Here is an 18,181-nt window from a genome sequence, read left to right on the forward strand (position 1 = left end):
AATTGCTGAATGTTCCATGCCCAAGGGTGAGGGTGCAGTAATTTTTTTGCCTTAGTATTGGTCAACTGTTAATCTGTTCAATGTCCTCTCAGTGCTAACAGCAACACATAGAACTGATAAAGCTGAGGATTCTGCACAAACCTCACTTAAACTGTTTCTGGACTCTTCCCTGCATGTGTGTAATGGTTAAAAGTGCAGACTTTAGAATCATGATATTGAATCCAATTTAACTTGTTTATTGTTGTATGACCTAGCCTACTGGTCTAATAGTCTAAGTCTATTGAGCTTGAGTCTATTGTGCTGATCCGTGAAGCTCTCCAAGCCTCAGTTTCCCTGTAATGTGGATAAGGGTATCTCATGTGGTGGTTAGAAAGACTAAATGAGATAATCCATGTAAAATTCTGCTATGATGTGTATTATTAGCTTATGACTTATCATCACAAAATAGTTTTGAAGGTTACTCTTTAGAGTTTTAGCTTTCCCCCTACACTGTCTTCCATTTAAATAGGCAATGTCATTTTGCTGTTAGTGTTTGTTTCCTCCTAGCAGTTACATTTTACTAGCTCCAGTGGATGTGGTGGGTTTACAAAGGTGATAGTGATGATGAGCACTGAAGGTCTTCATGGACAGGGAAGTTGTGATTTTGATTTCTTCCTGCCATCATATTTAAGAATAGGCAGCCATTTGGAAAAGCCATTGGAAAAAGAAAAGCAATTACAGAATCAGAATAGCACCATATTACAACCCTCAATGATCTAAGTGATGAGCAGCAATAGCTGCAAAAAATCACAAAAAGAAAACCAGGCAATATATGCTTTCTGATGAAAAACACACTACATGTATGATCTTGCCAAATGAATCAAACCTGAATTTGATCAAGCCTCTGGATTCCAATCAGCAGAAAACACAAAGGGCAGAAGCATATGCTGATTTGTACCATAAATATGCAGTTGGCAGAATGCAGACTATGGGAAATTCCACAGATTGAACAGCCCAGGTTCTGCAATAGAAGAAGTATAAGCAAAATAAAGGGAAGGAGGGGAAATCTGTAGATTTTAAAAGGTCTAAAAAATATCTTTCATGGGCTACAATGTGGGGGGGGGGGTGGGGAAACATACAATGTCTAAAATTGGTGTGAATAAACTATAGGGTCTAGGAATAGCATCTATTATTAGAGTTTTCTGTTTCTCTATATGTATATATATACACCCAATTGGTTCTGTGTCTCTGGAGAACTCTGTGTGTGTGTGTATGTGTGTGTATACACATATATATACATACAAATATGTGTGTGTGTGTGTGTGTGTGTGTGTGTGTATGGGGTAGGGGGCAGGACTTAAGGAACTGGCTCACACAATTGTAAAGGCTTGGCAACCCCCAAATCTGCAGGGAGGCCGGCAGGCTGGAGACCCAGGGAAGAATTGCACATGAAGTCTACAGGCAGTTTGCTGGCAGAATTCTACCCTCTTCAGGGTAGGTCAGTCTTCTTCTATTAAGGCCTTAACTGACTGGATGAGGCCCACCTACATTATGAAGGGCAGTCAGCTTTACTCACAGTCTACTGATTTAAATGTTAATCTCATGTAAACAATCTCTTCACAGAAACATCTTGAGTAATCTGTGACCAAATATCCGGGTACCATGGACTAGCCAAGTTGACACACAAAATGAAGCATCACGGTATCAAAATACGCAGATTTAGATGATTAAAAAGTAAAGAAATACAGGAAGTGAAGCTATCCAAGTCAGGAAAGGAGCTTAATTTTGAGAGGAAGAGGGAGTTTGTAATTATGACAGGGGTATGGAAGAGCTTACAAGGTGGCTGGACAAGTTTCATTTCTCAATGTGAGTGTTGGTTGCAAGAGTATTAACCTTTTTTTTTTTTTTTTGAGATGGAGTCTCCCTCTGTCGCCCAGGCTGGAATGCAGTGGCAGAATCTTGGCTCACTGCAACCTCTGCCTCCCAGGTTTAAGTGATTCTCCTGCCTCAGCCTCCCAGGTAGCTGGGACTACAGGTGCCCGCCATCATGCTCGGCTAATTTTTGTTTAGTAGAGACGGGGTTTCACCATATTGGCCAGGCTGGTCTTGAACTCCTGACCTTGTGATCCGCCCACCTCGGCCTCCCAAAGTGCTGGGATTACAGGCTTAAGCCACCGGGCCCGGCCAAAAGTATTAATCTTAAAACAGATTATATTTAGAATATGAAATATAGATATTTATAACACAAAATAATTATTATTAGCTATAAATTTCCCTGATACGGTTTTCTGTATCTGTATTTATTTTTAAATAAAAAAATTTAAGTGTTAAGTGTTAAAGAGGATTTAAACAAAGCTATGTTAAACCTTTTTTTTTTTTTTTTTTTTCCCGAGAGAGTCTTGCTTTGTTGCCCAGGCTAGAGTGCAGTGGCGTGATCTCAGCTTGTTGCAACCTGTGCCTCCTTAGCTCAAACAATCCTCCCACCTCAGCCTCCTGAGTAGCTGGGACTATGGGCATACACCACCATGCCCAGCTAAACATTTGAGGTTAAAATGTAGAGAGTATAATAAAGACCCTGCTTTTTTGTATAGCTCACTATCTAATGAGAAACAACCTTAAAAGAGTTCTACAAATGTTTAGGTAGCACTACCACTGTTTGAATAAAGATATTGCTTGGTAACTACTTTTAAGTGAAAGCTGTTATTTAAATGAACAATTTTCAGTACATTTAAACAAATCATTGTATTGAATTCTATATATATATATATATGCATTTATTATCATGGGAATATTGCACTGGATGGGGATTATGAAAAATCACTGATCCAAATCCTTTTTTTTTTTTTTTCAGGGCAGAACTGCATGGAAATTATCTCAAAATAATATTTGATTTTTTTTCTTTTCTTTTCCTTCCTCATCTCCTTACCTTTCTCCCATTCTTCTCTTCTTTCTTTCTACTTTCTGAAAGTATAAGGAAACTGACAGAGTTAAAGCTTTAGGCGCCCCACTTCCACAAGCCCCTTCTAGGGTTCTAGTAGCATCCCTAAAAGTGTGTTTACTTGGTTATGTTTTTGTAAAGTTGGCAAACTTTGGTCAAATGTTGCCTCATATCTGGTGCTACTGAGTAGCTACAAGCATTTTTAAGATTCAGTCACAGTGAAACTAAGTAGGGGCTTCAGTGAGTAGGACTGGTGGGGTATGTTTATCAGTTCACATTCACTTCCATGTCTAGATAGGTTGTTGCTCCCTGTCCTGGTATAGGAATGGTTTCCAGGAATACTTTGCTGATTCATCCTGCATGGTGACATGAAGGGGTAGGGCCCAAAGATCACATCACTATGTGACGATGTCACATATTGACAGGTATTGGAAATAAATGTGTAAATAAGTAGAGACTTCCATTCTCATTGATGCCTTATTGGAACAAAAGGAATATTCTCAGTAATGCACAACATGTTAATTATAAACACAATTTTTTTATGTTTTGATTAAAGTCATACAGAGTGAAATTTGTCAAAATTCCTATATTTATGACCTATGTTTATGATATTTTTTCAGCTTTCCAGAAATTGTAATCTGTTGTGATTTCTCATTCTAAATAATCACTTTTATATTTTAAAAAGGCAAGCAGGGGACAGGCATACCATATATAAGTGTTGCAATATGTTCCCAATACTATATCTTCCTAATATTTATTTTATCTTGAAAAATAAGAAAATTAGGCCAGGCACGGTGGTTCGTGCCTGTAATCCCAGCACTTTGGGAGGCCGAGGAGGGCGGATCACCTGAGGTCGGGAGTTTGAGACCAACCTGACCAACATGGAGAAACCCCGTCTCTACTAAAAATACAAAATTAGCCTGGTGTGGTGGCTCATGCCTGTAATCCCAGGCATATCGGGAGGCTGAGGCAGGAGAATCGCTTGAACCCAGGAGGCAGAGGTTTCAGTGAGCCAAGATTGCACTCCAGCCTGGGCAACAAGAACAAAACTCTGCTTCAAAAAATAATAATAATAAATAAGAAAAATAAGAAAATTGAGGCTACTTTTTGAATGACTAAAGAGGTATTTATATAGCTCTTTCCTTTTTTTGGAGGAAATGCAAATGGTAATTTAATGTTTTTATTTACTGTCAGTGTAGCTCTTTTTTTTTTTTTTGAGATGGGATCTCTGTCGCTCAAGCTGATACAGTGGCATAATATCCGCTCACTGCAACATTTGGCTCAAGTGATCCTCCTATCTCAGCCTCCTGAGTAGCTGGGACTACAGGCGCATGCCACCACACTAGGCTAATTTTGTATTTTTTTTAGAGATGGGGTTTTGCCATGTTGCCCGGACTGGTCTCAAACTCCTGGTCTCAAGCGATTCTTCCACCTCAGCCTCCCAAAGTGCTGGGATTATAGGCGTGAGCCACTGTGCTTGCCCCAGTATAGCTCTTAATGTGATATTTCTTCTGCAACAGTGAGGGAGAGGTGATAGGCTTTAATGTTCCTCTGGCCTTATTTTAGCATTAAAGACAATAAAGGCACTAACTAGAACCCTGCTGGGTGAACAAGATTTATGACTAGATCACTTACTCTTCTACATTTAGGTCACATTAAAATAAACACTATCTTAAGAAAGAAGAAAAATAGATACTATAAAATCTAACTGAAATATTCCTCAAGCATATTTTAAATATCATAATTGCCTATGCCACTTAGAGTGAAAACTATTGAGTTTTTCCTCAAAGAGTAATTTTTACTTCAATCATCATTTCTACCAGAAGATACTTTCACTATTTTCAGGACTAACCTGTAACATTTGAATACAGTGATTAAAAATGTACTTTTTAGGGTAATGAATATATATAGGCTGCCTGTAGGTCTAGGTGTGAATTAAATAACTTGGAATATGCTTGATGCTTCAGGGCAAATTTCTTAAATTTCTCATATGAAATGTACACTGATTTCTGTCCAGCTATTTCCTGAAAGAGCCTGGAAACATCAAGATCTGGCACTCCAAAAGCTACCTGAAGTATAGCAGTGAACTCCTGTTATGTTATTAAGTCATTCGCATCAAGATCAAAAAGCTTAAAGGACATTTGCAGACTCTTTACAATGTTGGCAGGATTGCATAGGACAGTCAGACTTATTACATACTCTCTGAAGTCTACGCTGCCAGCATTATTCCTGCCAAAGAGGGCAAAAAGTTGTCTCAAGGGCTCTGAAATTGGGAGTTTTAAATAACTTGAAAATTCTTCAATTCCTATCTTCCCTCTTTTTGAGGCAACTGCAATTGCAGCATATTCATCCAAATGCTGATGAATGTTATCTCTATCTAACTTCAACTTCTGGCTAATTTTTGTAAATTCCACCAAACCAGCTTCTATGGGTAGTTGAAGGTTACCTGCGGAGATCATCAGTCTGCAGTCTTCATAAGTGTGCTCTGTCCCAGGCACCCCAGAGCATTTGCCATGTTGATGCGTATTGTATTGGCAAAAAGGATGGGGTCTTTTTTTATTTCATCATTTCGGATATAAACAGGCATAAACACAACTTCTACCCTGGTGAAGGGTTGACTGAGGATCAATATACATTCCTGGAAGCCTGTAAATCCCTGCCAGGTCCAGACTGCCGTGTCCAGGGTGTTTGGGTACCTGAGCAGCACTGGCTACACAGGAACACCTGGACAGAAGTCCCCTAGTTTAAAAGTGACTAGATGGGAGCGATTGATGCACACACCTTCTGGGAAAATCAGAATCTGTGGCCACTTCTTTCCAAATGTCACTCACTTCAGGATTTCATCCTTAGTATTCTTCCTGGAATTGGGGTCTTCTCGGATCACAAGCACCAGCTGTGTTGACAGTAGGAATTTCCCAGTCAATGGGATCTGCACATTTTGACTTGCAGAGAGCATTGAGGGTAACCCTGCCATCACACAGGGGATTGAGTCAAAGAAAGTGGAGTGTGGTGCTGTAATGAAGATAGGGGCCTTGTCTTGGGTTGCCTTTTTCCCTTTCACTTTAGCTAGGAACCCTGCTAAAAAGAAAGTCAACTGAACCATGAGCTTGAGTACTGGTTTCACCAGTTTTTTTTTTCCAACTCTTGGCAGGGTTGTAGGATTTGAGCAGGATAGCCAAAGGTGGAAAGCATGGCCACTGGCCAGAGGAAGAGTAAGACCATGCAGGACATTCATACCCACGAGGATGATGCAGGTCCAGCACCATGCACCGAAGCATGTCGACTGAGGGTACAAGGATTTGATTATCTCCTGCATGATCCCAGACTCCTTCGCCTCCAACTCAGAGTCTGTGGACTGCAGAGTCATGAAACCAACTTAGTAGACTCAGGCTGTATGTAGCCTGGATTTGGGGGCAGCCTTTGGCATACACCCCTTCCCCACATCCAATTGCTTTTTCTGTTTGCACATAATTAGAACTCTTAGAGGCAATTGTAGGTTAATAGAAAATGCTGCATTACCTTTAAAATCAGAAAAATCAAAGCTGGTAAATGATGTAACAGGAGGATTCATATCAACAGCACAATCTTTTTTTCTTTTTTTGCAAATATCTTGCTTTTGACATATGCTTAATAAATTATTTTCACATAGAAATTTCTGATGTTAAATTAGGCATAGATTATGTACTATTAGGGATATATTAATTCGAATAGATGAATATTATTAAAAATTACAACTTTTAATTTAGGTGCCATTACCTGTTTTTATTTACTGTGAGCTGCTTTGGCAGCTAGTAAGTCAAATTCACTTACTTGCCCTACAAATAGATTTCTAGAGATAGTAATAACTGTTTATCATAAGAGGTTTAACTGATGGCACCCTTGAAGCTTTATATCTGTTACAAGTACTTTTCCATATCTATTGAAAATTAGAGTACATTCATTGTAATAGGCCAGAATTGTCCATGGAACGTTTGATTGATAAAATTCTTAATATTAGTCCACATGAACTTGTCAGCTTCCTAAATTGACAGAAGTAGCAACAACAACAAATCTTAAAATCACTTTTGTCAGTAACAGGTTTTTATTAAAATAAGTCAGGATTACTTTACTGTCTCAGCACGTCACATTCTTTCCCTTGTTGCTGCCCTTCCGGAGGGATCAAGAGGGAAGCACCAAGTTGGTATGAACCAGGCTTTTTTCTATACCTTGTGGCATTTGCAACTCTGACAATGTTCTATAGAATATTCCGATGTTTACTAATTGCTAACTTGAATTCCTTTTCCCTCCCGAAATTAAAAGTCAAATTGTAGGTTCCTGAGAGATGTTTCCGTCTATTGAAACACACCAGATTACTGCTAAAACAGGAAGAGTGGCATAGATACCAAAGTCTGCTAAACGGTATCTGACGTAAGTGGGATCATGGGCTTTACCACCAGATGGCTCTAGGTCACATCTTAGCTCCAGCACTTACACTATGGGCATTGGCAAAGTTACACGTTAAATCACATTTTTACTATTTATAAATTGGTGATACCTACCTTGCATGTTGTTATGAAGCTGTTATATAGAAAATTGAACTTTTGTTGTAAATACAAGTTGCTATGATAAAATAATGAGAATTCTTAGGGACTTTCTCCTGTGTTCTGTCACAATCAGAACTATGCTTAATGTAGGAAGCAATCCTTTCACCAATTTAGAGCTTATCTGTTACGTGATGGGATTTGGCAGTGTTACTGGTTCTCTCCCATGTTAAAGGAGAACAACCCAAGAGAATGAGTAGTAGTCCCTTGAGTTGGTATTGTTCTCTATTCTGTAACTCTTTTCCAACTCTTACTTATAATGTTCATTTCTACTTTTGAACCCTTGTTTAATTTAACTGCATTCTATGTATGCCTCTCTTTTTTTTTTTTTGGACAGACTTTTGCTCTTACCCAGGCTGGAATGCAGTGGCACGATCTTAGCTCACTGCGACCTCCGCCTCCTAAGTTCAAGCAATTCTCCTGCCTCAGCCTCCCGAGCAGCTGGGATTACAGGCATTTGCCACCATCCTGTCTCATTTTTGTATTTTTGGTAGAGACGAGGTTTCACCATGTTGGCCAGGCTGGTCTCAAACTCCTGACCTCAGGTGATCCACCCACCTCAGCCTCCCAAAGTGCTGGAATTACAAGCGTGAGCCACTGCACCTGGCCCTTAAGGCTTCTTATGGGAAAGTTCTATGTTACCACCTTATCTTTCTTTTATATTTCCCCCCCACCCCCAGTCCCTAGCAGTGTGCCACATATATTATTTATTCATTAAGCAAATATTTGAGTGCCTACAATATGCCAGGCCCTTAGTCTAGAGTTGGGTATCAGTTAACAAAACAACAAAAAAACCCCTGCCCTGTGGAGCTTAGATTCTAGTGCACACAAGGCATGTAGTATTCAATTCTTCTTGCATTGAATGGAGTAAAAGCATCCTTTCCTTCCTTCTCCCTCTCCCTTTCCCTTTCTGTTTCAACAGGGTCTCACCCCATTGCCCAGGCTGGAGTGCAATGGCCCAATCATGGTTCACTGCAACCTCAAGCTCCCGGACACAAGCTATCTTCTTACCTCAGCCTCATGAGTAGCTGGGACTTCAGGTGTGCACCTCTACGCCTGCCTACTTTTATTTTTTATTTATTTTTGGTAGAGTCAAGGTTTCACCATGTTGACCAGGCTGGTCTCAAACTCCTGGCCTCAAGTGATTCTCCCGCCTTGGTTTCCCAGAGTGCTGAGATTACAGGCATGAGCCACCACGCCCAGTCAAGATGTCAGCTTTAAAAAATGGTTTAATGTTCCCAGTATAAATAGTATATGGCCCATTTTAAAAATGCATATTCATTTAGTTATATTTGCCTTCAAACTAATAGATATACTATAAATCCAAAAGAGATTTGATAATATAACTTTTTAATGGTTAAAAGTAGTAAAAAGAACTTTTGAACAATAGAATGAAAATTTATATCATTGCAGGTTTGCCTTACAATATAGCACAGCTAATCTTTAATATACATTTGTAAAAGGCACCATATGTTAACAGAGTGAAAAAAAGCAAGAAACCAAAACGGAGCCACTTACTCCAAACTTCCTTTTTGTACAAGTGTATATATTTTAAGGCAGATGCTTGTCTGTGCAAAATACACCAGAAGAAAATCAACATTGTATTACATGTTCACACGATCTCAGATTTTTTTCAATACCATTTTGTCAGGATATTTATTTATGATAAAGCACATTAAAACAGTTTTTTTCCTAATAAAACATAAAGAAGTTGATGAACAATTTTTAAAAATTACTTAGAGATTTCATTACAGACCCTTCATAGAAGATGAAGAAAAGTCAATCTTTTTTTCTTGTTTCTTCTTTTAGAAATGTCCATATCAATTTGTTCACTATGTCAGGTTGGTCTTGCTGAAGCCAATGACTGGCTTCTGACAAAATAGTTAGCCTGAAATAGTTTTTAACATAAATCTTTGTGACTTCAGCCATCTCAACCTCCATGAATGCATCATTCTCTCCCCACAGTAGTAGTGTTGGAGTGGTCACCATGTGATGTTTGAGAGGCAGGCAGCTATAAAAACAAAATACATGGGCTTGAGATTCACTGTCAAAGTTAAAATGACATTTTCCTACACTGCCCCATTAGGCCATTCATTCTCGAAGGGGGCAATCTTGCTTCTAGAAGGGTGAAAATTGTGTTCTTGGGAGGGTGAAAAAAAAGCTTACCCTTTGCATATATAAAGCAAGGATATACATACAGTACATAAGCAGATATTAAAATTTCACAGGGTGGGGGTGATTAGGGAAAAAAATGTCTAAAAAGGTTCGTTAGGAAAGTGATAATGAAAAAGTGATTGAGAAACAATGCATTAAGTAATCAACATTTACTATAAAATATTTAAAAGGCTATTTAAGAAAAGGTCCAATAAAATTTAAATTGGATGGGGCTAGTAAAATGTATGATAAAAGCTATAAGTTAAATAGGAAATTCATCACTATGAGGAGTAATTTGTTTTAAAAGGATACCAGAATTTCTGAATGGTGTAATGAAAGAGAGATTTAAACTATTTATATGTTACTGTTTAGCTTTATTTTTAAATTGTTCTTAGATAATCTGATGCATTTTATGTAAAAATTGGAACTGAAAACTCAAAAAATATATTCGGACTGAGCTTTAATATTACATGATACTGTATTTTGCAAGAAGATTATTTTTTAAAACTAAGTTTTTGTGGTGTATATGTATGTTTTTAAAATTAATTTGAGATGGGCTCTTGCTATGTTGACCAGGCTGGTCTCAAACTCCTGGCTTCAAGTGCTCCTCCCATCTTGGCCTCCCAAAGTGCTGGGATTACAGGCATGAGCCAGCACACCTGGCCTATATTTTCTTAAGTACAGAAAAGTATAAAGAACAAAAATAAAATCATTTATAATTCCATTATCAAAAGGGTAATATTTTGGCATTTCCTATGCATATTCTTGAAACCATACTATAAATATAATGCAATATAGACAATTTATACACAGTACACATATGCAAATTTCACATTAAATGATATCAAGAATTTTCTAATTCCATAACATTTTTCAAAAATAATTGTAAAAGATACTAGTTTATGGCATAACTCATAAATGACTTGACTATTCCCCTATAATTGAATATTTAGGTTTTGTGGTATTTCTCCTTGTTTTAAATTATGCTATAATAAGCATTTTATAGCCAGATTTTTCTTGGCATTTCTGATAATCCCTTTGGACTACAGCCTAGAAGTAAAATTCCTGAGCTAAAGGGAACAAATGTTTTTGAAGCTTTTGACATCTTCTGTTACTGTTTTTCAGAAAAGTTGACAGTATTAATTATACTCCTATTGATTAAGAATGAAAATGAACATCTAACTGTTTATCACTGAGTCACATTTTTACTAGTAAATAAAAAAGCCTGATTTGTGGCAATTCAGAGTTGACAGCAGGATATTACACATGCCCACCATGGACTTAACTTCTGACACCACACAAGTGGCCAACATTTGGTTGTAATGCTCCTAAAAATTAAGTTCTTTGTAAATGGGTAAATTGATAGAAAAATGTATTCTATACTTACTAACTCATGGGTTAGAATTCAAACTTTAGAGCCAGGCACGGTGGCTCACACACCCCAGCACTTAGGGAAGCCAAGGTGGGCAGATCACCTGAGGTCAGGAGTTCAAGACCAGCCTGGCCAACATGGCGAAACCCCGTCTCTATTAAAAATACAAAAATTAGCCGGGTGTGGTGGCTTACACCTGTAATCCCAGCTACTCGGGAGGCTGAGGCAGGAGAATTGCTTGAACCCAGGAGGCAGAGGTTGCTGTGAGCTGAGATCGCACTATTGCACTCCAGTCTGGGGAACAGAGCAAACTCCATCTTAAAAAAAAAAAAAACAAAAACAAAACAAAACAAAAATGCAAACTTTAAAGCCACTTACATTCTACAGCACAATAATATTCAAAACCAAACCATTTTCTAACAGTTATCTGCATGGTTTAGCAATATCGGTGCACAGAACAATTGAATTAGTAAAGTAAGCAAAGTTTTTTGTTTTGTTTTGTTTTGTTTTTTTTGAGACGGAGTCTGGCTCTGTCGCCCAGGCTGGAGTGCAGTGGCCAGATCTCAGCTCACTGCAAGCTCCGCCTCCCGGGTTTACGCCATTCTCCTGCCTCAGCCTCCCGTGTAAGCGGAGTTTTAAAGGACTATTAGTCAAAGAGCAAAGAGAAATATAAACTCTCCACCAAATCGAAATAGAGATAAAAGAGAGGAGTTTCCAGAAAACAGAAGAAAAGCATATTCTCTGGTCCTGAGGTTTCAAATTACTAAATTTCACATTAAATATGTTACATATGAAATAAAGTAATCAGTAATTAAGATGATATTTTGGTTTTTATCTGCTGACTCATGATTTCTCAACTGATTCAAACACTGTGCAGCAAAAAGAGGTGCTATTTGTCAGATTCCCCCTACCCAACAGTAGTACATGCATTTATACAAATATATAAAGCTGTTTTGGATGCATTTAATATATAAATGGTATCATATTCCATATATCCTTCTACAACTTGTTTTTGTGCCTTAATATATTTTTAAGATTTATTCATTGATGATGATGAGGTAGGAGGTGGGACTCGACTCTGGACCAGATTGAAGACTGGCTGAAACTGGTAAGAGGCACCAAAAGTACTTCTCTATATGACATGCCCACCAGTGCCATGACACTTTACCATTGCTGTGGCAACACCCAGAAGTTACCACCCCTTTTCTAGAAATTTAGAAGTTAGAAAATTAGAAATTACATGTCCCTTAACTTGCATGTAATTAAAAGTGCGTATAAAGATGAATGCAGAACTGCCCCTGAGCTGCTACTGTGGGCACACTACCTATAGGTTAGATTTTCTCTGTAAGGAGCAGTACCTCTGCTGTTGCTGTACACTGCTGTTTCAATAAAAGTTGCTGTCTAACACCACCAGCTTGCCCTTGAATCTTCCTGGGCAAAGCCAAGAACCCTTCCAGGCAAAGCTCCAATTTTGGGGTTTGCCTGCCCTGCATCAATGATACATGAAGTTCTACTTCACTCATTTTCATTCCTATATAGAATTCCATCATATGATTATACTGCAATTGATCCATTCTTCTGTTAAAAGACATTTTAAAATGTCCATTTTGATAATTCAAATAATAACCAAATTCATTCTTGTACACATCCACTTATGTGCATGTACAACAGTTTCCTTACAGTACATCCCCAGAAATAGAACTGCTTTTCAGAGTATATACATCCTCAACCTTACTTGATATTGTCAAATTGTTTTTTAAACTGATTGTATGTTCCACAAGCAGCATGTAAAAATTCTCTTTGCTCTACTTCACTGCCAACATGTTCTCAATTGGTTAATTTTTTTCCAATCAAATAAGTGTGAAACATTTTCACTTACCTGATGTACCAGATACTGCTCCACAAAACTTCTTCCCTTCCACTATAGTGTTTTTAAAAATCCAATTTTTAGCAGGACAATTGGTCATCCAGAATTCCTAAACTTCCTATTGTTAGGTGAGGATGTAATGTGTGCCCAGCATGCCCTCTCTGACCCTTCTCACTTCCCACTGACAAATGCAGATGTGGTGGTAAGCCACCATGGACCACACAGACAAGGGCAACACCCTATGTATAACAGAACAACAAAACAGAAAGCACCAAGGCTTCTGACCAAAGAAAAACATAACTGTGATGATTTCACAGAGCAAAACTGCACCAGCCTAGACTTTTACTTGTGAGAGAAAGAAATTTCATCTTGTTTTTGCCAGTTATTTCATCTCTCTCTTACAAGCAGTAACACCTATGTTGTATACCTGGCTACCATTAGGGTTCAGCATCTTTCATATGTTTATTGGCTGTTAGATTCCTTTTCTGTGAATTGCTTTCTCATATCCTTTATCCATTTTTTGATTGAGCTACTTTTTTTCGTATTGATTTGGAGGTATTCCTTATTATACTCTAGATATTAATTCAAAATTAATTGTGTATTGCAAATAACTTCTACCCACCTAAGGTTGCTCATCATTTTATATCTTTTGACATATAGATATTTTTAAATATTAATGTAGTCAAATGTATCAGTCTTCACAATTTGAGAGCTAGTTGTGCTTTATTTAAGAAATCCTTCCCACATGAGGTCATGAAAGTTTTATTTTCTAGACATTTTAAAGTTTTATTATTGCAGATGGGTTTTTATTTCCCTAAAGTTTATTTTTATTTTATTTTATTCTACTATTTTAGATCCAGGGGGTACACGTGTGGTTTGTTACATGGGTATATTGTATGATGCTTTGGGTTTCCATTGATCCTGTCATCCAAATAATGAACATAGTTCCCAACAGGAAGTTTTCCAACCCTTGCTGCCCTCCCTCCCTCCACCATTTTGGAGTCCCATTGTCTATTGTGCCCATCTTTATGTCCATGAATACCCAATGCCTGAAGCTTATTTTTTGTTTGGTAAAATAAAATACAGGGACCTAATTTAGTTTTATTCTATATGCATATCCAATTAGTCCAACAAAATTTATTGAATCTTCACCACTGGTTTAAAATGCTATCTCTGTCATATCAAGTTCCCCCATATGTGGTTCTGTTTTGGGGCTTTCTTGTCTGTTTCGTCAATTTGTTCATCCCAGAGTGAACACCATATTTTATTTATTTTATAGCTTTATTGTAAGTCTTGATATCTAATAGAGCTATTCACCCACCTATTTTTCTTCTTCTTCTTCTTCTTCTTTTTTTGAGACAGTGTCTCACTTGGTCACCTAGGCTAGAGTGCAGTGGCATCATCTCGGCTCACTGCAACCTCAAGTGATTCTCATGCCTCAGCCATCCAAGTAGTTGGGATTACAGGTATGCACCACCAAGTCCAGCTAATTTTTTGTATTTTTAGTAGAGATGGGGTTTTGCCATGTTGGCCAGGCTGGTCTTGAACTCCTGGCCTCATGTGATCCACCCACCTTGGCCTCCCAAAGTGCTGGGATTACAGGCGTGAGCCACCGCCTCTGGTTAACTATTCTTTTCTTTAAAATGATCTTGGTCATTCTTGGTCCTATGCTCTCCCATATAAATATTGAAATTAGCTTGTCAAGTTTCATTTAAAAATTTTCTTATGGTTTTCACTGAAGTTGCATTAAGTTCATAGAATAATTTGGGGAGAGTCCAGTAACTATTTTTTATTTTTAATTATTAATTTAAAAACTATTTTTTTTTTTTTTTTTGAGACAGGGTCTTGCTCTCTCACCCAGGCTAGAGTGCACTAGCAGCATCATAGCTCACTGCAGCCTTGAATTCCTGGGCTCAAGTGATCCTTCCACCTGAACCTCCTGAGTAGCCAGGACTGCAGAGGCATGCCACAACACCTGGCTAATTAAAAAAAAAAAAAAAAAAAAATTTTTTTTGTAGATACATGGTCTCACTGTGTTGCAGGCTGGTCTCTAACTCCTGGCTTCAAGCAATCCTCCCACTTCAGCCTCCCAAAGTGCTGGGATTACAGGCACGAGTCACTGTACCTGGCCCCAAGAACTTTATGATACTGTAGTTTCCCACTCATGAACATGATAAACCAGAGCTGGTTTTCAGTAGTTTATACCAGCAAGTCTGTATCAATTGTGAAATTATTACAATACTTCTCGGCAGGGCAGGGTGGCTCATACCTGTTATCCCAACATTTTGAGATGGCGTCGTTTGAGGCCAGGAGTTCGAGGCTGGAGTGAACTGTGATCATACCACTGCACTCCAGTCTGGGCAACAACAAAGTGATACCCTGTCTCAAAAAAAACAAAAAACAAAAAACTTCTCTACTGGTTGGTAAATAGTCACTGTTCTAAGCCCACATTATTTAATGTCTTAGAATAAATTTTGATAATGCATAAAGGTCATCTTTTGTTAGAGTCATTCCTATATGCCTTAGAATTTTTTGTTGCATTTGCAGGTGCATCTGTTTAAGAAATATGTGTTTTATAATGGTTGTTGGTTTGTGAGACTATAATTTTGTATCTTGAACTTTTATGTATCAACTCTGCTGAGCTGTTTTAATTTTGATAATTTTCCTGTAGATTCTCCTGGTTTTTCTAGATATATAAACACATTGTCTATGAATTATTATTTCTTCCTTCCCCGATTCTCCTGGTTTTTCTAGATATATAAACACATTATCTATGAATTATTATTTCTTCCTTCCCTGATTCTCACTTTTTTTCCCTTATCTTACATGCTGGCTAAGACGTAATACAGTGGTGAAGAGAAACAGTTATAGTAGTCAGGTTTATTTATGTATTAATTTTTTTTGAGACAGGGTCTCACTCTGTCACTGAGGCTGGAGTGCAATGACGGATCTGGGCTCACTGCAACCTCCGCCTCCTGGGTTCAAGTGATTCTCGTGCCTCAACCTCCAGAATAGCTGGGATTACAGGCACCCACCACCACACCCAGGTAATTTTTTGTATTTTTAGTAGAGACTGGGTTTCGCTATGTTGGCCAGGCTGGTCTTGAACTCCTGGCCTCATGCGATCCACCCATCTTGGCCTACCAAAGTGCTGAGGTTCCAGACGTGAGCCACTGCACCTGGCCCCTCAAGTTTATCTTTATTCATTGTTTTTGAAAGAAATGCTTTTAGTGTTTCATCACAAAATGATGTTTACTATAGGTTTTTGGTAGACAAAGTTCCCTTCTTCATTGTTGTGGTAGTGGAACCGTAATATGATTAACAGAAAGGCACCAGCTGACACAGAGAATATCAAGTTTAATGACAAAGGAAAAAGAAACTTACAAAGATGGTTTCATAAAGCAGGAGATAATATATTACTCTCTCAGATACCAGTAAAACTTTCCAAGCCCTCCAAAGTTTCCCATGGAAATACAACTGTGAAGAGCACTACAAATGTATTACTTACTTTCTAATACAAAGCAAGTATTTTACCATTTTAATAGAGGTTTTGTATATCCTTGGCCCCAACTCCTGAAGAATCTTCTATGCCTGCCAGCTCTCCAGGTGCAAACAATCAGTGGAAAACACCCTCAATGTTTTATTATTATTATTATTTTCTGGAACAATTGAGTAAAGCAAAGGTCTGTTTCCCAGAAATATCCCTTCAGCAGATGCAGGCTTATCCCACCTATCTGAGGTCCACTCCTTTCTCCTCTATTTCTAGATTACTAAGAATTGTTGCATGAATGTGCATTAAATTTTATTAAACGCTTTTTCTTAATTGATTTAGCTGGTCATAGTTTCCCTTTTAATCTATTAATGTCGTAATTAAATTAATGGATTTTTTTTTTTTTTTTTTTTTTTTAAGACGGAGTTTCACTCTTGTTCTCCAGGCTGGAGTGCAGTGGCACGATCTTGGCTCACTGCAACCTCCGCCTCCCAGCTTCAAGTGATTCTTCTGCCTCAGCCTCTGGAGCAGCTGGGATTACAGGCATGCACCACCACGCCCAGCCAATTTTGTATTTTTAGTAGAGATAGGGTTTCTCCATGTTGGTCAGACTGGTATCGAACTCTCGACGTCAGGTGATCCGCCTGACTCAGCCTTCCAAAATGCTGGGATTACAGGCATGAGCCACTGCGCCCAGCCTAATTAATGAATTTTTAATGCTAACTCGTCCTTGGTTTAATTTTTTAATGCATACTGAATTCAGTTTGATATTTTATTTTGAATGTGTGGATCTATGTTTATAACCTAAATTGACCTATAATTTGCCTGTCTTATTCAATCCTTGTTTTGGTATGAAAGTTATATTAGCCTCATAAGATGAGCTGAAATATATCTTCCTTTTATAATATCTGAAAGAGTATTTAACAGTGGGATTTTCTGTGATAAAACTTACCTGTAGGCTGGGTGCGGTGGCTCACACCCGTAATCCCAACACTTTGGGAGGCTGAGGTGGGTGGATCACCTGAGGCCAGGAGTTCGAGATCAGCCTGGCCAACATGGTGAAACCCCGTCTCTATTAAAAATATAAAAATTAGCCGGACACAGTTGCACAAGACTGTAATCTAAGTTACTGCGGAGGCTGAGGCAGGAGAATCACTTGAACCTGGGAGGCGGAAGTTACGGTGAGCTGAGATTGTGCCACTTTACTCCAGCCTGGATGACAGAGCAAGACTCCGTCTCAAAAAAAAACTAACTTACCTGTAAAACCATCTAGGCTTCTATGTATAGCTGTGTATTTGTATGTCTATGTGTGTTACTATAGATATGCTTTAAATTCATATTGGTTAGCTATAAGTCTTTTCATGTTTTTGAATTCTTCATGAGTAGTTTTGGATAAGTTATGTTTTTCTTAAAAATTGCCCGTTTTGTCAAAGTTCTAAAATTTGTTAACTTAAACATTTATACCTTAATATCTGTAATATTTGTATTGATAGTTATGTTTATTTACTGCTTTCTGGTTCCTAACTTTGTTTATTTGTGCCTTCTGTTTTTTCTTAACCATTCTTGCCAATAGCTTATCTATCTTAGTAGTCTTCAAATAATCGGCTTTTGGTTTTGCCACTTCTCTCTATTGTGTCTTTGTTTTCTATTGTATTAATTTTTGCTTTATATATGTAATTTAAATTGTTTGTCTTCTAATTTATTTTTGTTTACATGTTCTTTTTCTAACTTCTTAAGTTGAACTCTTACGTCACTGATTTTCAATATTTCCTAATATAATCTTTAAAGCTATATATTTCTT

General features: G+C 37.9%; 1 protein-coding gene across 2 annotated transcripts in view; it reads right to left on the reverse strand.

Moving 5' to 3' along the window:
- Positions 1–8,676: 8,676 nt before the first annotated feature.
- Positions 8,677–18,181, reverse strand: part of LOC105485382 (epoxide hydrolase 4) — a 34,974-nt gene continuing 25,469 nt past the window's right edge. For both annotated transcript variants that reach the window (XM_011747690.2, XM_011747691.3), the window contains exon 7: positions 8,677–9,508. In XM_011747690.2, coding sequence (XP_011745992.1) covers positions 9,277–9,508 — 232 coding nt within the window. In that variant the 3' untranslated portion in view covers positions 8,677–9,276. The remainder of the gene's footprint in view (positions 9,509–18,181) is intronic.

The sequence above is a fragment of the Macaca nemestrina genome, chromosome 1 (genome assembly GCF_043159975.1).
Source record: "Macaca nemestrina isolate mMacNem1 chromosome 1, mMacNem.hap1, whole genome shotgun sequence".
Classification (NCBI taxonomy): domain Eukaryota; kingdom Metazoa; phylum Chordata; class Mammalia; order Primates; family Cercopithecidae; genus Macaca; species Macaca nemestrina.